Here is a 24,041-nt window from a genome sequence, read left to right as displayed (position 1 = left end):
ACAAGGTCTCACTATGTCGCTCAGGCTGGTCCTGAACTCCTGGCCTGAAGCGCTTCTCCTACCTCGGCCTCCCAAAGTGTTGGAATTACAGGCGTGAACCACTCCGCCAGGCCCGTGTGGGTAATTTAAAAAATATAGGGCCTCCGGGGCAGCACCCTAGAATCTTCTGCGGCCCTGTGGATGCGTGTTTTTTTTTTAAGTCCCCACCAGCTGCAATCAGCTTACCACTTGCTGTGACTGGCATCTGGTGCTGTCTCTACAGGCTGAATTCTACGGTAGCCAAATGGATCTCCGTCACTGGGATGACTGCTTAGGGGGTTTAAGGGAGGTTTGGGGGATTTGCATATCTTTGCCCTGATGCTGAGAAGTAAGTAAGGCCCGTGTTTCCTGTGTCTCCTGAACAGTTTTATCCAAGCTGTGCTTGTGATACTGTCTGTCTTCTTGTACTTGTTTGCCTACAAAGAGTACCTCGCCTGCCTCGTGCTGGCCATGGCCCTGGGCTGGGCTAACATGCTCTACTACACGAGGGGGTTCCAGTCCATGGGCATGTACAGCGTCATGATCCAGAAGGTGCGTTGGGAGCTGTGCCGGCGGGAGGGCCCTTTTTCAGATGGGGAAACTGAGATCTGGAGAGGAAGAGGGGCAGGTCACTTGCTCTTTCTCCCGAATGCCATGCGCTCCCTTTGCTTTCCGTCAGGCTTTACGTGTCCAGACCTTAAATCCCCCAGGCTTGTGGGGCGCTGGGGAGGGGTACACTTCGTGGAGGAATGTTCTCACTCCTGGGCAGTGGTGTGCTGGTAAACATTTAACAACCGCTCTGTGTGTGTGTGTGTGTGTTGTGTGTGTGTGTGTGTGGGGGTGGAATATGTATATATATACGTGTATGTACGTATACACATACACTTATCATACAGTTTACTATGTAAAGGATATGTATCACGCAATTTGAAAATAATGAAAATATACAATACAGTTTATTGTAAATTCCACGTAGCCAGTTGAGTCTTAGAATAATTTGTTGCTTTTTTTTTTTTTTTTTTTTTTTTTTGAGACTGAGTCTCGCTCTGCTGCCCAGGCTGGAGTGCAGTGGTGCGATCTTGGCTCACTGCAACCTCTTCCTCCTGGGTTCAAGCAATTCTCCTGCCTCAGCCTCCAGAGTAGCTGGGATCACAGGCATGCACCACCATGCCTGGATAATTTTTGTATTTTTATTTTTATTTTTATTTTATTTATTTATTTATTTTTTTGAGACGGAGTCTCGCTCTGTCGCCCGGGCTGGAGTGCAGTAGCCGGATCTCAGCTCACTGCAAGCTCCGCCTCCCGGGTTTACGCCATTCTCCTGCCTCAGCCTCCCGAGTAGCTGGGACTACAGGCGCCCGCCACCTCGCCCGGCTAGCTTTTTGTATTTTTTAGTAGAGACGGGGTTTCAACGTGTTAGCCAGGATGGTCTCGATCTCCTGACCTTGTGATCCGCCCGTCTCGGCCTCCCAAAGTGCTGGGATTACAGGCTTGAGCCACCGCGCCCAGCTTTTTTTGTATTTTTAGTGGAGATGGGATTTCACCATGTTGGCCAGGATTGTCTCAAACTCCTGAACAGGTGATCCACCCGCCTCGGCCTCCCAAAGTGTTAGGATTACAGGCGTGAACCACTGCGTCCGGCCTATTTGTTGCTTTTTATTGAATTCTAGTTTTTGTTGTCAACTTTTGGTTGCAATTGACAGAAGAGTGCTGTTCAGATATGAATGTTGGTTGAGATTTTTCTTTATAAGCAGTGATTAAAGTAAAACAATTAAGATTTATGTTGAACTTTACTTGTTTATCAATGATGTGAGCAACTTCTTTGCTGAATTGGATACTAGTTTGCAAATATCAGAAGAATATTCTGTTGGTATTTTTGTGCTATACACAATGTAAAGGCTGTGGACAGAACACATTTTAAATTTGATCTGGATTAATAGTTTCTCCATTACTGTCTTAAATCATTTAGATCTAGATATCAACAAAACAATGAGTCAATCAATCTCTGATTTGTGGCATTTACTAATTTTCATGATGTAAATACAGTAGCCCCGCCTTATTCTTGGGGAAAATGTTCGAAGACCCCCCATGAATGCCTGAAACTGCAGATAGTACCAAACCCTATATAATATGCTGTTTTTTCCTATACATATACATCTATGCAAATAATGAAAATATACTATACAATACAGTTTATTGTAAATTTCACTTAGCCAGTTGAGTCTTAGAATACTTTTTTGCTTTTTTTTTTTTTTTTGTGACTGAGTCTCGCTCTGTCACCCAGGCTGGAGTGCAATAGTGCGATCTTGGCTCACTGCAACCTCTGCCTCCCGGGCTCAAGCAATTCTCCCGCCCCAGCGGGACTACAGGTGTGCTGGGACTACAGGTGTGCGCCACCAGGCCCAGCTAATTTTTGTATTTTTAGTAGAGACGGGGTTTCACCATGTTGGCCAGGCTGGTCTCCAACTCTTGACCTCAGGTGATCCGCCTGCCTCGGCCTCCCAAAGTGCTGGGGGCGGGTGGGGGGAAGCAACAAATGATTTTAAGACTCAACTGGCTATGTGGAATTTATAAAATGTATTTTATAAATTAGGCACAGAGATATTAATGGCAATAACTAACAGAACAACGATAACAATACACTGTAATAAAAGTAGGTGAGTGTTGTCTCTCTCTTTCAGAATATTGTATTGTGTGTAAGATTTCTGGGTCTTAGTTGACCACAGGCAACCAAAACTGCAGAAAGTGAAATCGAAGAGAAGGGCAGACTACTGTTCTCCTCCCAGGGCCAGTTTCCAGCTACCAACATTATGTTACTGGACGTGGAGTTAGGGAGAAACATGCAGATCCACGCCACTCTAGAATTCCCGCCATATGGCTATCATAGAGATAAGTAACCTCAAAAGCACACACAATTGTAAATATAGTGAAATAACTAGACAGGGATGAGTTTTGAACATTTATTGTCTTTGTTTTATTTAATTAAATTAATTAATTAATTTTTTGAGATGGAGTCTTGCTCTGCCTCCCAGGCTGGAGTGCAGTGGCACGATCTAGGCTCCTTGCAACCTCTTCCTCCTGGGTTCAAGCAATTCTCCTTCCTCAGCCTCTGGAGTAGCTGGGATCAAAGGTGAGTGCCACCTTTGTATTTTTTTTTTTTTTTTGTATTTTTGTATTTTTAGTAGAGACGGGGTTTTGCCATGTTGGCCAGGCTGGCCTCCAACTCCTGACCTCAGGCGATCCACCCACCTCGGCCTCTCCAAGTGTTGGGATTATAGGCTTGAGTCATTGCGCCCGGCTTGTCTCTGTTTTAAATATAACTTACTTTATTTAATTGTAAGTTTTATATGGTTTAATTTTTTGGCAATACAAATAATAATTTATCCTCAACTTTTTTTTCTTTTTTCTTTTTTTTTTTTTTTGAGATGGAGTCTTGCTCTGTCGCCCAGGCTGGAGTGCAGTGGCACAATCTCAGCTCACAGCAAGCTCCGCCTCCCGGGTTCACCCCATTCTCCTGCCTCAGCCTCCTGAGTAGCTGGGACTACAGGTGCCACCACCACACCCGGCTAATTTTTTGTATTTTTAGTAGAGACAGAATTTCACTGTGTTAGCCAGGATGGTCTTGATCTCCTGACCTCATGATCCGCCCGCCTTGGCCTCCCAAAGTACTAGGATTACAGACATGAGCCTCTGCGCCCGGCCTTATCCCCAACTTTATTGAGGTATAGTTGACATATATAATTGTATAAATTTAAGATATACAATGTGAGGATTTGATATAGGTATATATTATGAAATGATTCCCAATTTCAAATTAGTTAACATACCCATCGCCTCACATAGTTGCCATTTCTTTGTGGGGTGAGAACATTTGTGATCTATTCTCTTAGCAAATTTCTAATCCACAACACAGTATTAACTACAGCCATCATGCTGTCCATTAGATCCCAGAACTTATTCATCGTATAACTGAAAGTTTGATTTAGTTCTGAATAATGGCTGTGTTTAACAACCAGCTCACAAGCTTCATGAGAAGTTAACAGCTATTGCGAGCTGTTGTGAGCTGGCTCCAGCATGCCACTGCCCCCAGGAATGTGAGGCTTCCAGATGTGAGACCCTATGGTGAAAGGCACAGGGTGAATCACAGGGAGAAGAGAACCTGGGGCTAGAGCAGAAACAGAAGGCTTCCTGGAGGAGGTGGGATTCAGAGCTGAGTGTTGGAGCATCAGGAGGATTTGGCTGGGGGAAGGGAGAGTGGCCTAAGTGAGTGAGGAGATGGTTAGGGGGGAGGTGGGAGAGGGTGGGAAGCAGGAAGATCAGGGGACCGTGAATATGTGCTTATATCTTACTCTTGAATTATGTTTATTTCTTTGTAGGTCATTTTGCATGATGTTTTGAAGTTCTTGTTCGTATATATCGTTTTTTTGCTTGGATTTGGAGTAGGTAATTGATTTATAAATGATAGTAACTCCCACATTTATAAACACTTTATTCAGATGTCAAAATGACAAAGCACATGGTGGCCTCAGCAGCAATTAGACCAGCTACCAGTGGGGCACCTGCCAAGCTTGGCATTTTCCAAGCATTACCTTTTTACTTCTCTCAACAACTTGATCAAGTGGGAGTCGTCGCCCCGATCATAAGATAGCTGAGGCTTAGAGACTCCGGAATTTGAACCAGGCCAGCCACTCATAATCCAGCTTCACTGTGTGGTGTACACCTCTGGCTTTCCCATTCATTGCTTATGTGGCCCTCATGACCTAAGACAGGTCCTGCAAGTGTTTTCAGCCTCATTTTACAGATGGGGAAACTAAAGTCCACAGAAACTCGACTCTTGGTCTTTGCAAAGTAGGAGCAAAGTAATGCCCTGAGGCAACTTCCTTTGGGTTTCACATCATGTTGCTCTCACAGTTTGCTTTAGATATAACTGTGAGAGCCTCTCTGGTCTGCTGGGACCAGGAAGGAGCCCCCCCTCTTAAAATCTCTCCATGTACGACAGAGGGAACAGCACCATCTGGTTGTATTTCTAAGCTCTGCATAGAGAGATCGTTTCCCCCCACATACCAGTTGCTTTTTTTTCTTTTCTTCAGTGACCATTGACATTTGAAATTAGGTAGCTGTGTCCATCTGTCTGGTACCTTTTCTGGGTCACAATTTGCTTATTTATTTGCTCCTTCACCTGCTTGTTTATTAATCCATCTATTTACTCTCTCATTTAATTTGCTCATCCACCTATCTATCCATCTATCCATCCATCTATCCATCCATCCATCCATCCATCCATCCATCCATCCATCCATCCATCCATCTATCCATCCATCCAATCATCCATCCATCCATTCATCCATCCATCTAATCATCCATCCATCAATCCATCCATCCATCTAATCATCCATCTATCCATCCCTCCATCCATCCAATCATCTATCCATCCATCCATCCAATCATCCATCCATCCATCCATTCATTCATCCATGCAATCATCCATCTAATCATCCATCCATCCATCCGTATCCATCCATCCATCCATCTATCCAATCATCCATCCATCCGTCCCTCCCTCCCTCCATCTATCCAATCATCTATCTATCCATCCATCTAATCACTCATCCATCCATCCATCCATTCATTCATCCATGCAATCATCCATCTAATCATCCATCCATCCATCCATCCATCCATATCCATCCATCCATCCATCCATCCATCCATCCATCCATCCAGCAGTGAACCTCTATTGTGGTGTGTTGGAAAGAAGGGAAGTGTGAGCCTGGTCTTGCTCATGGGGAACTCACAACAGAGCATTAGGAGGAGACTCAGGATCTTACAGCCTTGAGGGAAATGACTCAGGCTAGAGGAAGTCAGGAGCTCAAAGACTAGCTGGGGAGCCAGGGACACACACGTGGATTATAATTAGCAACTCTGCAAGGCTGGAAGTGATCAAGGGCCGACTGTGGGGTAGAGGAAGGAGAGAAGACTCTGGGCTTTGTTAGGTGGAAGGGCTTTCTGCAGGAGGCCAGGGCAGAGAAGCCAGCCTGATGAGGCTTTGGGAGGACCTGAAGCTGGAGATGGGATTTAATGGCCAGAGAGAAGGAGGCAGCAGGCTTGTCGTGTGGGCAAATACACGCAAGCTTGTAGAGTAATTCACCAGGCGGAGAGCTGAGGAGAGCACCCTGTTATGTTCCCCTAGCCCTGGCCTCACTGATCGAGAAGTGTCCCAAAGACAACAAGGACTGCAGCTCCTACGGCAGCTTCAGCGACGCGGTGCTGGAACTCTTCAAGCTCACCATCGGCCTGGGTGACCTGAACATCCAGCAGAACTCCAAGTATCCCATTCTCTTTCTGTTCCTGCTCATCACCTACGTCATCCTCACCTTCGTTCTGCTCCTCAACATGCTCATTGCCCTGATGGGCGAGACTGTGGAGAACGTCTCCAAGGAGAGCGAGCGTATCTGGCGCCTGCAGGTGAGTCTAGGTGGAGACCCCAGTGTGGGGGCCTCCATGGGATTCAGTTCAGCACATGGTCATTGACTACTGTCAGCACCAGTGGGTCTGTGGTGGGGCCTGAGAATCTGCACAAGCTGCTCAGTGTGTGGCCAGGATTGAGGAAGCCTTAGCCTAGGTTCTTTGAGTGTAGGGTCTACGAAGTGTGGCTGTGCAACGGCATGTGTAGAAAAACTCAGGCTTACAGGGGTGCTGTGCTCAGGGTTGACAGTGTGATTGATGGATGTTGAAGTATGACCTTAGGTTGTATTAAGAGGAGTACAGCGCCTAGGACAATGGAGGTGACAGTTCTGCTCTATTCTATCCTGGCCTGAACACTTCTTACGTGCTGAGGAAACCAATGCATAGGATGGGTCCCGAGGTGGTAACCAGGTTTGGGAGAGGACTGGAGACTGCCTCTTAAGAAATAGTTGTTGGCGGCCAGGCATGGTGGCTCACCCCTGTAATCTTAGTACTTTGGAAGGCTGAGGCAGGTGGATCACCTGAGGTCAAGAATTTGAGACCAGCTTGGCCAACCTGGTGAAACCTCATCTCTACTAAAAATACAAAAACTTGCCGGGTGTGGTAGTGGGCGCCTGTAATCCCAGCTACTCAGGAGGCTGAGGCAGGAGAATCGCTTGAACCCAGGAGGTGGAGGTTGCAGTGAGTCGAGATCATGCCATTGCACTCCAGCCTGGGTGACAGAGCGAAAACTCTGTCTCAAAAACAGAAAAAGAAATGCTTATTGATAAAGGTGAGAGTGCCTTCAGATATCTACAGAGCAACCTGTGAAACAGGGAGCAGACCCCTTCTGTGGTCCCAGAAGGCAGAGGTACATGGGGGTGCTACAGGGAGAAAAACTTTGATGCGACACATGGAAGTTTCTCATTATTAAGGCCCTCCTTTTTTTTTTTTTTTTTTTTTTTGAGACAGGGTCTTGCTCTGTCGCCCAGGCTGGAGTGCAGTGGCGTGATATCAGCTCACTGCAACCTCTGCCTCCCGGGCTCAAGCGATTCTCCCACCTTAGCCTCCCAAATAGCTGGGATTACAGGCACGCGCCACCACACCTGGGTCATTTTTGTATTTTTTTTGTAAAGATGGGGTTTCACCATGTTGCTCAGGGTGGCCTCATACTCCTGAGCTCAAAGCGATTCACCTGCCTCAGCCTCCCAAAGTGCTGGGATTACAGGTGTGAGCCACTGTACCTGGCCAAGGCCCTCTTAATTGGTTTGTTGATACTACTCAAGAGAGACTGGAAAAATTATGGCCAGGAAACAGCAGAGAGGTTCCAAGCCTGGGAGGGGGTGGGACTGAATGATGTTCGAATGGTCCTTTGCCATGGGATTCCAGGACCTCAGCCCTGTCAGATAGGAAGCTCCTGGGCTTTCAGAAATACTATTTATATCGTGGAGTGTCGCTCTGTCGCCCAGGCTGGAGTGCAGTGGAGGGATCTCAGCTCACTGCAACCTTCAACCCCTGGGTTCAAGTGATTCTCCTGCCTCAGCCTCCTGAGAGCTGGGATTACAGACGTCTAACGCAGGCCCAGCTAATTTTTGTGTTTTTAGTACAGACAGGGTTTCACCATGTTGGCCAGGCTGGCCTTGAACTCCTAACCTCAGGTGATCCACCTGCCTTGGCCTCCCAAAGTGTTAGGATTACAGGTGTGAGCCACCGCGCCTGGCCTGCTTTTTGTCTTTGAATTCTGTAGATCAGCCAAACCCTTCCGATCCGTTAAGCATGGGGCGAGGGGGGAGTGGGCTCACTGACAGTGTGTGTGCACTTGTGTGTGCTTGTGAGTGTGAATGCCTACTCCTTAGACTTGCTTATGTCCCCAGAGAGCCAGGACCATCTTGGAGTTTGAGAAAATGTTACCAGAATGGCTGAGGAGCAGATTCCGGATGGGAGAGCTGTGCCGAGTGGCCGAGGAAGATTTCCGACTGTGTTTGCGGTAACCAAGGGGGAAGGGCCCTGGGGCTGTGGTCTTTGGGGTGGGCAGAGAGGGGCAGGTCAGTGACAAGATGTTAGAGAAACGGTGCCGCTGCTTGCTCACCATAACCACAGCTGCTGTCTCTCCCAGTGGCCTCCTCGGAAGAAGGAATTTGCTTATGGGGTTATAGGGCCCTGGGATGGGGGTTCCCGAGCTTCAGAAGAGAAAGAGAAGGAGACTGCCAACAGTGGCTCCCCTCCCTGCTTTTTTTTTTTCTTTTTTTTCTGTTTTTGAGACAGAGTTTTGCTCTTGTTGCCCGGGCTGGAGTACAATGGCACGATCTTGGCTCACTGCAACCTCTGCTTCCTGTGTTCAAGCAATTCTCCTGCTTCAGCCTCTGAGTAGCTGGGATTACCGGCATGTGCCACCACACCCAGCTAATTTTGTATTTTTAGTAGAGGCAGAGTTTCACCACATTGGTCAGGCTGGTCTCGAACTCCTGACCTCAGGTCATCCACCCACCTCGGCCTCCCAAAGTGCTGGGATTACAGGCGTGAGCTACCACGCCCAGCCCCTCTCTCTGCCTTTTTGAAGGTGCCTCCGAGGTCTCTCTCTGTTTGCTATCTGGTTTAGGGAAGATCTGCCTGCTTGGCACTCCTTTTCCTGCTGTTTACCTGTGTGAGTTCCTGTGACCCCAGGTGACTTGAGTCCCATTTTGCCCCTGGCAGATGGAAAGTGACATGGCTACTTTGACAGATCTCTGGCTTTTTGATTTTTTTTTTTTTTAAAGTCCTTACTTATCCCATGACCACCTTTTCTCCTTCCTTCCTTCCTTCCTTCCTTCCTTCCTTCCTTCCTTCCTTCCTTCCTTCCTTCCTTCCTTCCTTTCCTCCTTCCCTCCCTCCCTCCCTCCCTCCTCTCTCTCTCTCTCTCTCTCTCTCTCTCTCTCTCTCTCTCTCTCTCTCTTTCTTTCTTTCTAAATGAAGTTCCAGGCTGGAGTGCAGTGGTGCGATCTCTGCTCACCGTAACCTTGGCCTCCCCAGTTCAAGCGATTCTTACGCCTCAGCCTCCCCAGTAGCTGGGACTACAGGCACACGCCACCACGCTTGGATAATTTTTGTATTTTTAGTAGAGACGGAGTTTCATCGTGTTAGCCAGGCTGGTCTTGAACTCCTGGCCTCAAGTGATCCACCCCCCCTTGGCCTCCCAATGTGCTGGGATTACAGGCGTGAGCCACCGCGCCCGGTTCCATGACCACCTTTTCTGATAAGCCCACCTCCTCCTACCCTGACCCAGCTGCCTGAGCCCACGGACCACCTTCTTTAAGTATGACCTTAACTCACTTCTCTGACTGAAACCCCACCCCCTGGAAAGCTTCATTTCTGACTGCAATGATTACCCTAACGAACATTTCTGATGTTGCCACCCTCACTCTAGAGACCTCTGGATGTGAATTTAAGTCACATCAATGCCTATGGTTGTATTCTAACACCTCAGACGCCACCCACTCTTGTTAGGGCATAGACCCTAACCATAGGCTCTTCGTGCCTCCTCAACCCCAGCTACACTTGGAGTTTAATCTTCACACCCTCGCGGCCTGGGCCCTCCCTGTCTGTCCCCGCTTCCCCTTGGGCTGTCACCAGTCAGGCACAGCTGCTGTTGTCTGAAGTTGGATCCTTTATACCTGTCTGAGCAACTTACAGGATTTCTGAGTTCCCTACAGTGGAAGGAGAACTGATTCTCTGAGGCCTGGGGACATGGAGATGGGGATAGAGTTCAAACTCCAACAACGCTAGTGTGACCACTGGGGTCAGGGGTGCTCCTGATCTCCAGGACAGACAGAAGGGGAGCTGTGTAGACACCAGGACGTCCCAAACCAGGGTTATTTGTTTGCACTCAGTGAGGCACTGGTGAAATAGTAAGAATGATGATCCCACTTGCAGGATCAATGAGGTGAAGTGGACTGAATGGAAGACGCACGTCTCCTTCCTTAACGAAGACCCGGGGCCTGTAAGACGAACAGGTAACTGTTGCTGTGAGGTGACATGGTGTCCACTCCTGTCTCAGACCACGTAACCTTGGGCAGATCAAATCTAAGGGTCCTGACTTTCCTCATCTGTCAAATGGGAGGGTTGAATGGAAATGCTGCTTAGGTCTCTTCCAGCTCTGACTTTTAGAACTCTAGTTGGCATGACTTTTAAAACGGTGTAGCCCTAAGCCATAGAAACACACCATGCAGACCGGGCACGGTGGCTCGCACCTGTAATCCCAGCACTTTGGGAGGCCGAGTCGGGTGACTCACCTGAGATCAGGGGTTTGAGACTAGCCTGGCCAACATGGCAAAACCCCGTCTCTACTAAAGATACAAAAATTAGCTGAACGTGGTGGTGGGTGCCTATAATCCCAGCTACTCGGGAGGCTGAGTCAGGAGAATTGCTTGAACCTGGGAGGTGGAGGTTGCAATGAGCTGAGATCGCACCACTGCACTCCAGCCTGGGTGACAAGAGTGAAACTCCATCTCAAAAAAAAAAAAAAAAAAGACAAGGAGAAAAAAACAAAAGACAAAAAAAAACATTATGCAGAGTGATCTATTTCTAAAATATATATTTTTTAAAAAGCAGATTTCAACAAAATCCAAGATTCTTCCAGGAACAACAGCAAAACCACTCTCAATGCCTTTGAAGAAATAGAGGATTTCCCGGAAACGTCGGTGTAGAAGCGGAACCGGCGCCGGCGTGCGCGTGCGCTGTCTGGCGCTGCAGGCGGAGTCACGGCCTCTGCGGAGAGGCTTTGAGGGATGATGGAGTTTGGCTCTGCTGGTGTAGCAGCAGAGTGCGCCCTCATGCTCAGTGCTCAGTGGGTGTCTGAACTGAGGGGCAGTTGTCAGTTTGTCTGAGTGGGAAACATCCTGGATTTTGTTACTGGGCAGAGAGTTGGTGTAAACCTACAGCCAGCAGCAGTCTGGAGCCTGGGAGCCTCCTGAAGTCCTGGGGGAAGCCTCTGGTTTTACCAGTTGCAGGTGGGCTTGGCTGGGAGAGATGGGTGGCAGGGAAGGGGCAGGAGCCTTGAGGAGCAGGGAGAGGCGCCTTTCCTCCTGCCAGCTTTCCCCTGACAGCCCCAGCCCCAGCCCACACGTTGTACCGTCTCTCCTGCTGTGACTGGGTTGCCTGAATTTGGGGAGACCCTTGATCCCATCCCAGAGTGTGCAGGGGACGGAGTTAAGCCGGATATCCTGGGGGAGGAAGGGAATGAGCTCGGGAAACATCCTTCCGGAACCCTTCAGGGAAAAGGAGACCATCCTTGGAGTGAACGTCCCCTGACGCCCCAAGGTTCACACTGCCTCAAGCTGAGACAGGTTTTTAGTAGCATAAGTAATACAGGGTTTAAATTTTCAATATGGAAAAGACATTTCAGTTAAGAATGAAAATTACTACAATGAAGTATGTGATTTTAAAAGTGGAGACAGATTGGGAGCTTTGGGGCTGGATGTAAGTATTATATATTTGGCCTCAAGGTGCCCAGAGCCAGACAAAAAGCTTTTCTTCACACACACAAAAGTCTGCATGAGACACGCCGGGCAAGTCCTGCTGGGTCACTGCGATCTGGGTGAAAGGGCCTGGCTCTTGTCCGTGTCCTGGCCTCGCAGTAGTGCCTGCCTCTGCGCTGGGATCTTGGCTTCAGCTGAAGCAGAAATAGCAGCTGCTCGATCGATGCCATCTTAGAACTCAGCAGTTAGTCACATACCTCAGTATGTCTCAGTGGGGGAATTTAACAAAATGCCTCAACTGCTTTGGTACGAAGTATTTTTTTTTTTAACTGTGAATTTTGAAGCTGAAGGGGGAGCTTGTGAGAGAGAAGCCTTTGCCAAGACTTTGGGCTTATTTTTAGGTCCTCATCCTCTGATGTTCTCCTTCTGAAATGAGACGGAGTCAGTCTGGGGGCAGAGGTGAAGTGGAGACGGAAGGATTTGCCAGGTGACTGGGGCCGAAACCACCAGAAAATCCACTCTGCCACCATTAGCTAGTGAAAGGATTCATGTAAAGATGTTCGAGGTGGAATTATAAAAATAGTAACCGTGAATGTTAATCTTAAATGGCAGAAATAGAAATTTGGCCTTCAGATAACATGACGATTGATTAGTTCATCTGGCTTGAGGCAAACTAAGGAGTGCAGACCTGGCAGTGCACTCTGGGCCAGTTGCTCTGCTCTGGGCCACTCTGTGTGCCAGACTAGCTGGGCAGATAGAGACTCTGTGCCCCTGATGGGGCTGGTTGGGGAGAGGTGGGCTGGGGTGTGTGCGGCTTCACAGTCCACAGCAGCCCCTGCCCTCCGGGCTGAGCCAGGGAGTAACTGCATACTCTGAGCCACAGTGGTGGGGGCTGGGCATGGGCCTCTGGAGAAGAGAAGATTTGAGGCGACTGTCCTAGAGGCAGGAGGAGCGGATGTGTTCCAGAATGGGCAGAACTAGGAAACTGAGAAAGATTTTGGCTCAATCCAATCCAGCAGCTGCTCCAGATGTTGGAGATGTTTAAGCAAAAGCTGGTCGAGCACTTAGTGAGGGATGTTGTTGAAAATGGTCATTGGAAGAAGTGTAAGGTTCCTTTTAGCCTGGAGATTCTGCAGAGCAGCATTCCACATCTGGAATTAGCTATCCGCATTAAGCCTGAACAGACATCTTGGTCTGAAAGGAAGTGGTTAGGATTCATGATGCCACGCTCTACACTGTGGAGCTGGGAATTCCAGAATTGCTTTGTGTCGGATATTAATGGAGAAAGTCCTATCCATTAATGAATAAAGCCGTATCTTATGGATAAAGCCATATCCAGAATTGCTTTGACTCAGATGTTGATGGATAAAGCCATATCCAGAATTGCTTTGACTCAGATGTTGATGGATAAAGCCATATCCAGAATTGCTTTGACTCAGATATTAATGGATAAAGCCAATTATCGATTTCTATTTGCCTAACCTGCCAGCTTTTGTCCAAGTGCGGAATGGAGAGCCAGATGGATGTTTGTTATCTCACACGTGATGGAGAGCTGCTCTCTGTGGGTCTGGATGGAATTGGTTGCAAGACCATTTTCTGTATTGGATATTCTTCCCAACCTTGTCCACCCCAAAAGGCTTTCAGCCAAAAGGTCTGAGCCTAGGTAGGTTTACCAAGGGAAGCCATGAGTCAGGAAGCATCAGAGTGAAAAGGAACACTTCCTTCGTTTTACCCCCGGAGGCTAATGCTCCAAAAGGAATATGTACTTGGGCAAAGTCATGCAGGAAGGTCATATCAGAGCTGCGGAGGCTGGAGTGTCCTGATTCTTGGACCACAGATGTCTCCCTGAGCCATTATTTGTTTAGTTTAAAAAGTACAGTTATTCCACCATTTTGAGTCTTTCTTTGTAGTTGGCTTATATTGGGGGGCAGGACTGTTTTCTCAGGTGTCTCATTTGGCAGTCAACATTGTCCCCTATGTTCCCTGTGACTAGTTGAAAATTCAAGTGCGCCCACAGGGTGCATAAAAGCACACCCACACTCACCGACACACACCCACACACACCCACCTCCCCATACACCCACACCCACACCCCACTGAACCCATGGGTCTATCAGGACATCTTAAAACTCCGTGATTGACATTTCAGTAATTTCAGGGGAAGGCGTTTTCCAGGGATGGGATCTCCCAGGCTCAGATAGTGCCTTGGTTGTAAATGCTCCTTTAGCTAAACTTTTCCTCAGAAGAATTCATTATTCTAGACATTATGTGATATATCTGTTTGGAATAAAAGGTGCTTAACCTTCCTCCCTGGGATGTGGGAGAAGGTGCTGGAGGTTGTACTGTGAAGTCATTAAGCTCTTAGAAGGCTCCAGCCTGAGAGAGTCCAGTATTATTGACATTCCTTTCCTTCCTCAAGGCCTGGTGACCTGTGTCCTTTCGCTCTGGGCAGGGCCCAGGTAGATGGGCCGTCATCCGGGCCTGTAAGCCGTACTTGATTTCTGCATTGATTTACATATTTTTTACTGTGATCTTGGTTCCAAACACAGAATTGTCATCCCATTATCCTTGAATGTGCCGAATCCTTGTAAATTCTCATTTACCTACTTGTTCTTAGTGTTGTGTGTGTGTGTGAAACTTTATGTTCAAGGAAGAAATCGTACAAAGAGTAAGAACATGTTTGTGCCATTGAAGAAATGGTTTTTTGATTTCTAATAAATATTTATTTTGCCTTGTTATGGCCATGTTTTATCCATGCCTAGGTGTGCCAATGTGCAGACTGACTGGAAACCCTAGAGTGTTGGTAACAGGAGTGGGTAAAGGGAAGGCCAGTTTTTGGACCTGAAGTATTATCATTGGTTCCGGCTTAGGAACAGAGCCAGCAAGCCATCAGACATGTCACCTTTGTATGTATTTGCATCTCAAAGCACATTCACATCAGGTAGCCAATTGGAAGCATTCAGCAGCTGTGGAAGCAGTTTGAGTTAAAGGAGACTCAGGGGGTTGAAGCCATGTGCCCCAGGATGCACAGCCAGATAATGTCAGTCGTTCAGGCCATGAAACCTCTCAGAGTGGTGTGTCCGCGTCTGCACAGCGAAACAAACTACCATCAGAGTGAACAGGCAACCTACAGAATAGGAGAAAATTTTTGCAATCTACCCATCTGACAAAGGTCTAATATCCAGAATTTACAAGTAACTTAAACATATTTACAAGAAAAAAACAACCCCATCAAAAAGTGGGCAAAGGATATGAACAGACACTTCTCAAAAGAAGACATTTATGTGGCCAACAAACATATGAAAAAAAGCTCATCATCACTGATCATTAGAGAAATGCAAATCAAAACAACAGAGAGATACCATCTCACGCCAGTCAGAATGGCGATTATTAGAAAGTCAGGAAACAATAGATGCTGGAGAGGCTGTGGAGAAATAGGAATACTTTTACACTGTTGGTGGGAATGCAAATTAGTTCAACCATTGTGGAAAACAGTGTGGTGATTCCTCAAAGATCCAGAACCAGAAATACCATTTGACCCATCAATCCCATTACTGAGTATACACCCAAAGGAATGTAAATCATTCTACTAGAAAGACACATGCACACGTATGTTTATTGCAGCACTATTCACCATAGCAAAGACATGGAACCAACCCAAATGCCCATCAATGATAGACTGGATAGAGAAAATGTGGTACGTGTACACCATGGAATACTATGCAGCCATAAAAAGGAATGAGATCATGTCCTTTGCAGGAACATGGATGAAGCTAGAAGCCATCATCCTCAGCAAACTAACACAGGAACAGAAAACCAGACACCACTTGTTCTCACTCGTAAGTGGAGTTGAACATTGAGAACATACAGACACAGAGAGGGGAACAACACACACCAGGGCCTGTTGGGGGTTGGGGGGTGAGGGGAGGGAACTTAGAGGATGGATCAATAGGTACAGCAAAGCACCATGGCACACATATACCTGTGTAACAAACCTGCGTGTTCTGCACCTGTATCCTTTTGGGTTTTTTTTAGAAGAAATAAAAAAAAAAAATAAGAGGGCTCTATCCATTATGCCTGTTGGCTGTCAAATTATTTTGAGTGAATAGAAACCCATGGTTCCACCTGGAGAACAGAAGGTATAAATCCCTCCTGTCCACCATACACGATTTTTATGAGGAAGCAATGAGAGAATGGATAGGAAAGAGCTGACGTTGTTACTATCATTATTGCCGACCAGCCTAATTCATAGGTATATGCAGTTCTTCATTCCTTTGAGTTATTTCATAAGGATGGCAGTTCTCAACTTGAATGCCAAGTCTTGAATGCTTCTCTTGATGGGTTGTGGAACTTGCAACTAATTTGTTAATAAGTGAAATATTGCATTTGGTGAATTACTTAATTCAGATGATTCCCAGAATGACTTCCTTCACTGGGCTGTATCTTGTTGAGTGGCAACAAAACAGGGATCGTACGTGATTCACATCCTCGCTTAATAGGCGTTAGTCCAAAACCTAGGAATGTGCCATCTGTGGGGATGTGTTGGGTGGATGGATAGGAAAAGGGTGGAAACCCTTGTCGTAGGATGTATTTCTGGGAAGGAGATGCCTAGGTCAATAGGTTTCAACATTTTTATGGTTCTTGATACAGTGAAAAATTGCCTCCCCAAAGGATTCCATCAATGTGTTCAGCCTTTGAGATTGTATATTACACTGTTTACAAAGCTCTTTCGGTCATGTTGGTTATCGTTTTGTAGGTTTGGCGAGTGTCGTATCCCAGTTTAATAGGTAGGGAAATTGAAACTTGGAGACAGACGGAATGACATGCGAAGTTCACAATCCTTTTTCCTGGCTGGAGAATCCAGGTTCTCTGAAGTTTAGTTAGTCTAGTATCAAGAGCTACCATTTTTCTCAGTGCACCAGCAACCCCTCTGACAGTAATAGCCAAGTTCTGCCGAAAGGATTCAGTCCAACTCGAAAAATGTATCTCACCTACTATGTGTGAAGATTTAGAACCAATTCAACAAAAATTGAACATGAAATATGGGCAATGATAGATGATGCAAATATAAGACAGTTTCTTCCATTTAAGATGGTGGTAGGAGGGGAGAAGGACATGAATATTTATAAAGTGCCATGCACTTTACATACATGTCTCATTTAATGTTCATAGCAACCCCTGTTACTGTCCAGCTGTTCTATTTCTTTCATCGGTTTTCTGTTTGATTTTTTAAAACCATCATATTTTGTTATTTCAAAACCATCATACTTCTTAAACCTGTGACCCCATGGCTTCCATATCCATAGCTGTACTTGGTTTTATTCCCTATTTTACAGTGAAAATGGAAGCTGTAAGTTGGAAACACCTTCAACTTCTGACCACCAAACCTGTGAATTTATTTGCACCCACATTCCTAAGCTTTGGTTGCCTTGCCCTCCCCTCCCCTCCCCTCCCCTCCCCTCCCCTCCCCTCCCCTCCCCTCCCCTCCTCTCCCCTCCCCTCCTCTCCCCTCCCCTCCCCTCCTCTCCCCTCCCTTCCCCTCCTCTCCCCTCCCCTCCTCTTTCCTTCTCCTTCCTTCCTTCCTTCCTTCCTTCCTTCCTTCCTTCCTTCCTTCCTTCCCTCCCTCCCTCCCTCCCTCCCTCCCTCCCTCCCTCCCTCCTTCCCTCCTTCCTTCCTTCCTTCCTTCCTTCCTTCCTTCCTTCCTTCCTTCCTTCCTTCCTTCCTTCCTTCCTTCCTTCCTTCTCTCTTTCTCTCTCTCTCTGTCTTTCTGACAGAGTCTTGCCCTGTCGCCCAGGCTGGAGTGCAATGGCATGATCTCAGCTCACTGCAACCTCCACCTCCCGGCTTCAAGCAATTCTCCTGCCTCAGCTTCACAAGTAGCTGGGACTACAGGCACCTGCCACCACGTCGGGCTAATTTTTTGTATTTTTAGTAGAGATGGGGTTTCACCATGTTGGCCAGGCTGGTCTCAAACTCCTGACCTCAGGTGATCCACCTGCCTCAGCCTCCCAAAGTGCTGGGATTACAGGCGTGAGTCCCTGCGCGCGGCCCTGCCTTTCACTCAGAGCAAGAAAACTCCTGTCTTGGGACCTCTCTGTATGCTCTTGAGCTTTATGTTTCAAGACTGTGAAAATTATTCCATCCCTTAATATGTAGTTTCTGAAAATGAACTTTTTCTGTTAAGCATTTAATTTATCTGTAGCTAATGGGGCTCTAGTATTTTTTCCCTTTAATTATACTGCATTAATCGCCTACAGACCTCAGTTTTTGGGTTGACTTTGTTTTCTAGTCAAGTTCCCATTCTTTTTCTTGGCAGAATGGAGGAAACTTGAGTGCTGTTTTTGCTTTGATGGGATGTAAGCTTCTGGGCTGTGCCATTGACTTTGATTTTGTGGAGTATGCAGGGACCTCCCTCGAGTCTTACACTGAGCAACCCACCAAGCCTGATGGGGCAGCCCTGGGCGAAGTCCTCTCTGAGTGAGCCTCTCAATCATTGGCTTGGTAGGTGTTCAGGAACTACTGTCTGCCAAGTACTAGACTAGGGTTTTTGGTGTGTCTGCTTTGGGAACAGGCATACAAAGGTCTCTACAGGTAGATCACAAGCCTCTTGAAGGCGGTATGTGTGGGAAGTATAGAGATATTAAAAAAGCAGCTGGGCATGGTGGCTCACGCCTGTAATCCCAGCACTTCGGGAGGCCGAGGTGGGTGGATCACCTGAGGTCAGGTGTTCGAGACCAGCCTGGCCAACAGGACGGAACCCCGTCTCTACTAAAAATACAAAAATTAGCCAGGCTTGGTGGCGCATGCCTGTAATCCCAGCTGCCGGGGAGGTTGAGGCAGGAGAATAGCTGGAACCTGGGAGGTGGAGGCTGCGGTGAGCTGAGATCATGCCACTGCACTGCAGCCTGGATGACAGAGTGAGACCCCGTCCCAAACAGACAAACACCCCTAAGCAGCTATTTCCCTTCAGACTCTGTTTTTGTTGGATATGCAAATACAGGCCTTTTGTTGGATATGCAGATATGCAAATGTTGGATATGCAAATATGGATCTTTTGTTGGATATGCAAATATGCAAATACAGGCCCTGTTCCTGCTGCCCTGGAACATGCATGACCTTTATAGGCCTCTCTCCCAGCATCATGGCCCTGGTCACCCCCATGGGACTCTCAGGCTTCAGAGTTTCCCCAGCTGCCACTTATCATTTGCTTCTCCTATTGGAGCACTGACTGTACGTGGTTCACCATTCCCACCCTCTGTGGTCTCCAGTGGCTATCTTGGGGTCACCCTTGTGAAGGAAGTGACACCCCACTCTTCCAAATAAGCCCTTCCAGATAGCTTTACACTCAGCAGATCAACTCTCATTTATCCAGCAAAATGTACTGAGCTCCTTCTATGCATTAAGTGCTGTGGGTATGACAAAGAGTAAGACAAATGCTATCACTGCTCTCTTGGAGCTTTTGCAGTTTAATCAAAGAGACCAACAGTAACTTTCCCTGCCCTAGTGTCATAACGCATTACGGTTGCAATTTGGGTAAGGGCCAGTCTAGTACTGTCAATAAACTTGTGTGACAGAGTGGCCTCACCTAGCCTGAGTCATAAAGAGTAAGCGTCATTTAGCTAATGGGAGTGTGGAGAAGGGGAAGGGTTTCAGTAAGTGGGAAAATGTGGGCAAAGACCCAAAGGTAGTAGGGAACTTCGTGCATCTGAGGACTGGAAAAGTCTTATGTGGCCAAATTGCTGGGAGCAAGGGGCCAAGTGACATGAAATAAGGCTAGAGGGGTGGGCAGAGGCCAGTGCATGTAGGACTTGGACAGCTGTGGTGAGGCTTTGAGATCTCATAACAAGGGTAAGAAGCCACCAAAGGATTTTAAACAGGGGAATTGTTGAGTGTGAACATTTCCTTGTTTTGGCCTGGCATGGTGGCTCACACCTGTTATCCCAGCACTCTGGGAAGCCAAGGTGGGCAGATCATCTGAGGTCAGGGGTTCGAGACCAGCCTGACCAACATGAAGAAACCCTGTCTCTACTGGAAAAATACAAAATTAGCTGGGCGTGGTGGTGCATGCCTATAATCCCAGCTACTCCAGAGGCTGAGGCAGGAGACTCGCTTGAACCCAGAAGGCGGACGTTGCAGTGAGCCAAGATCATGCCATTGCATTCCAGCCTGGGCAACAAGAGCCTGGGCAAAAGGAAAAAAAAATTCCTTTTTTTTTTTTCCCATGGATTTGCAGACTTAAATGGGTGTGTTTTCCTTCCACTGTCCTTTGGGACATGGTAACAGTCTGGATGGTGTAGAACGAAGTGTTTCACTTGGGAGTGATGGGGACAATTCTCAGGAAGTGACTGGGAAGGGAAGATAAAAAGAAGGCAGGGCCATTGGTGGAAGACGAAGATGTTTCAGTAGAGAAAGGGGTGTTTGAGCATGCTCATTTATTCAACTCACCTCTATTGATCACTTACTAGATTGTAGACATTTGAAAAAGACACTGCTAATGCCCTCAAGATGGGATAGAAAGAGGGGCAAAGTGGCAACGAAGTCAGGTAGACAAAGACCAAGAAGATGTTGGCTATGAAATGAAAGTTGGGTTGCATTTTGAAGGAGAAACAGGCATTATTAGTTGGAGCACAGTCTGAGTGGGGTGGAAGGTGCAGGACAGTGGGGGTAAATTCTAGGTAGGGGAGTCAGTCTATGTGAAGGCCTAGAGGAATAAACGGTGGGAAGGACACCACAGCGGAGATGGTCCAAAGGGAGACAAGTGTAGGGAGGTCTCGGGAAGGGAGGGCAGATCAGGAAGGGCCTTTCATGCTAGGAATTTGAACTTCAATGGTTTGTTAAGTAAGTATTCTGCTCTAGGTACTGGGCTAAGTGCTTATATGTCTTAGCCCACTTAATCCTCATAGTAACCCCATGAAAGGGGCACTATTATTATGATCATTCCCATTTTATAAATGAGAAAAAATACAACTGTAGATGGTTAGAAATAATCAAAGTAAAATAAAACTCAAAGTGGCTAAAACCACAGAGCAATATATTATAGATTAAAAAAACCAAACCAACCACACATCTAATTAGAAACTTTAAAGACTGTAAAAGGGAAAATTAGACTTGATAGGAATAATCAATCCTGAAACTGACTGAAATCACAGTGATATAAATTGTATGTTGTAAATTTTACAAATCACTAAAATTTGAGGGAAGAATAAAGTATTCTTGTCAAAATTTACATCTGGAAAAAGCTGACCTAGAAAAATTGGACTCAGAAATAAAACAATGGAACATTCACAGTGGGGGAAGGAAACTTGGTAAAACTTAGCTACAGAAGCTGATGCATCACATTTTTACTACAGAATTCAGAAGGAAGGGAGTTTGTTCCAATGCAAATAATTTCGGTAAAGTACAAAAATAGAAAAAAACGTTGAAAAATTTAGAAACAATATGTGCTTTCCAGAACACTGAATGTGGAGTAAAATTGGCTTAGTGGGGTTCATTTTGGAAGAATGAAAACGTATAAATATGTAATATTTATTTATTCATTCATTCATTCCAGATAATGTTAGTATGTTTGGGAAATACATTTGAAACTATGATTATGGATTCATTGGGGGTACAGATCATGGAATAAAAATGCTGTTTATTGGCTGCTGTGGACTAAGAGGATGGCGGGGAGGGCCCTTGTGGAGCTGGAGAGGGACGGGGCAGCATCCGGTAGAAGGTCCTTTGAGGAGAAGAATCATGGGAGGCAAGGGATTTGGGCATTTAGGATGTGGCAGGATTTCTTGAAAGACTGTATTTGCAAACCAGAGCTGTGGGTCACATTTCTATGCGTGTCCACTGCCCTGTTACTGACTTTCACCACCTCTGCTGGCAACATCTGGAGCCCAAAGACCTCCTCACACCTTGCTTGGAATAAGGTGGGCATATTCTTTCAAAATGAGAAGTGACAGCTGTGAAGAATAGGCCTCTTACAAATTTTTCATGTTGGGAAGAAACATTAGCTCCTCAGGGGGTGCGTGAGGTGTCTGAAGGAGGCTCTCTGCTCCATGAGGTCAGTGCAGAGCCGGGGGCATGCCGCAGTAGCAATGCTGTGTGGGTTACTGTGTGTTTGTGGACAAAGGGCCATTCAGTTTCTTAATATAGTCATATGTCATCTTTACCATTAAGCCCTCGTTTCTCTTTCATATTTCATCCACAAAACAGCACTTGAAAGTCTCCTCTGGATTTTGCAACGAATGCTGAAGTTTATAGGCTGGACACTTAGTATATTACTATTAGCCCAAATATAAAAATTGAAAAAAATAGCAAGCCTGCACAACTTGTTTCTACTAGCACTTACACATTACAGGCATACCTCAGAGATATTTCAGCCTTGGCTCCAGATCACCACAATAAAACAAATACTACAACAGATGAGCCACACACATTTTTTTATTTTCCAGTATATGTAAAAGTTATGCTCGCACTATACGTAGTATGTTAAATGTGTAATAGCATTATGTTTAAAACATGTACATTCCGTCATTAAAAATACTTTATTGCTAAAAAGGCTAATGATCATTTGAGCTTTCAGCAATTCATGATCTTTTTGTTGGTGGAGGGCCTTGCCTTGATGACAGCTGTCTGATCAGGGCGGTGGGCACTGAGGGTTGGGATGGCTGTGACAATTTCTTAAAATAAAACAACAGTGGAGTTTGCTTCATTGATTGACTCTTCCTTTCATGAAAGATTTCCCTGTAGCATGAAATGCTGTTTAATAACATTTTACTCACAGTATAACTCATTTCTTTCTTTCTTTTTTTTTTTTTTTTTTTGAGATGGAAGCTCGCTGTGTCCACCAGGCTGGAGTGCAGTGATGCAGTCTTGGCTCACTGCAACCTCTGCCTCATGGGTTCAAGTGATCCTACTGCCTCAGCCTCCCAAGTAGCTGGGACTATAGGCATGCGCCACACACCTGGCTAATATTTGTGTATTTTTAGTAGAGAGGGGGTTTCACCATGTTGGACAGATTGGTCTCGAACTCCTGACTTCAGGTGATCTGTCTGCCTCGGCCTCCCAAAGTGCTGGGATGACAGGCATGAGCCACTTCACCCAACTGAACTCATTAGGAGGAGTCAGCCCTCTCAAACCCTGCTGTTGCTTTATCAACTACGTTTATGTAATATTCTAAATCCTTTGTCATTTCAACAATGTTCACAGCATCTGCAACGAGAGTAGATTCCATCTCAAGAAACCACTTTTTTGCTTATTTGTAAGAGGCAACTCCTCATCCATTCAAGTGCGATCATGAGATTGCAGCAATTCAGTTACATCTTCAGGCACCACTTCTCATTCTCTTGCTGTCACATCTGCATGGCTTCCTTCACTGAAGTCTTGAACTCCTCAGAGTCATCCAAGAGGGTTGGAATTCACTTTTTCCAAACTCCTGTTAATGTTGATATTTTGATCTCCTCCCACGGATCCTGAATGTTCTTAATGGCATCTAGAATGCTGAATCCTTTCCAGAAGGTTCTCTGTTTACTTTGCCCGGCTCCCTCAGAGGGATCACTATCTATGGCAGCTATAGCTTTATGAAATGTTTTTTTTTCTTCCTTTCTTTTTCTTCTTTTTTCTCCCCTCCCCCAGCCTGAAATGTATTTCTTAAATAGTTAGATTTGAAAGTCACAATGACACCTTGATCCACGGGCTTCGGCCGGATGTCGTGTTAGCAGGCATGAGAACGACGCTAATCTCTTTGCATATCTCCAGCAGAGCTCTTGGGTAACCTGGTATATTGTCAATCGGCAGTAATGTTTTGAAAGGAATCTTTTTTTTTCTTTTTCCAAGCAGTAGCTCTCAACAATGGGCTTAAAATATACAGTAAACCATGCCACAAACAGATGTGCTGCCAGCGGTGCTTTGTTCTTCCATTTATAGAGCTCAGGCACAGCAGTTTAGCATGAGTCTTCAGAGTCCTAGGATTTTTGGGCCAGGTGCGGTGGCTCACGCTTGTAATCCCAGCACTTTGGGAGGCCGAGGTGGGTGGATCACGAGGTCAGGAGATCGAGACCATACTGGTTAACACAGTGAAACCCTGTCTCTACTAAAAGAATACAAAAAGTTATCTGGGCATGGTGGCAGGCGCCTGTC

At 46.3% G+C, this 24,041-nt stretch overlaps 2 protein-coding genes across 7 annotated transcripts in view; both read left to right on the top strand.

The window, feature by feature from the left end:
- Positions 1 to 24,041, top strand: part of TRPV3 (transient receptor potential cation channel subfamily V member 3) — a 64,395-nt gene that overhangs the window by 20,970 nt on the left and 19,384 nt on the right. The window contains exons 9-14 of one of the 6 annotated variants that reach the window (XM_074018219.1): positions 405 to 570; positions 4,395 to 4,461; positions 6,209 to 6,483; positions 8,337 to 8,449; positions 10,372 to 10,451; positions 11,050 to 14,651. In XM_074018219.1, coding sequence (XP_073874320.1) covers positions 405 to 570; positions 4,395 to 4,461; positions 6,209 to 6,483; positions 8,337 to 8,449; positions 10,372 to 10,451; positions 11,050 to 11,144 — 796 coding nt within the window. In that variant the 3' untranslated portion in view covers positions 11,145 to 14,651. Of the gene's footprint in view, positions 1 to 404; positions 571 to 4,394; positions 4,462 to 6,208; positions 6,484 to 8,336; positions 8,450 to 10,371; positions 10,452 to 11,046; positions 14,652 to 24,041 lie in introns of those variants that run through there. The other 5 variants (XM_065532598.2, XM_065532596.2, XR_012425125.1 and 2 more) reach the window with 5 other exon arrangements.
- The window catches only part of SPATA22 (spermatogenesis associated 22), a 68,299-nt gene continuing 55,458 nt past the window's right edge, over positions 11,201 to 24,041 (top strand). The window contains exon 1 of the mRNA XM_074018220.1: positions 11,201 to 11,447. The gene's annotated coding sequence lies outside the window, so the exon portion shown is untranslated. The remainder of the gene's footprint in view (positions 11,448 to 24,041) is intronic.

This window comes from Macaca fascicularis, chromosome 16, assembly GCF_037993035.2.
Source record: "Macaca fascicularis isolate 582-1 chromosome 16, T2T-MFA8v1.1".
Taxonomy (NCBI): Eukaryota; Metazoa; Chordata; class Mammalia; order Primates; family Cercopithecidae; genus Macaca; species Macaca fascicularis.
Note: the sequence above shows the minus strand (reverse complement) of the source record. Positions and strands in the feature narration are given on the sequence as shown.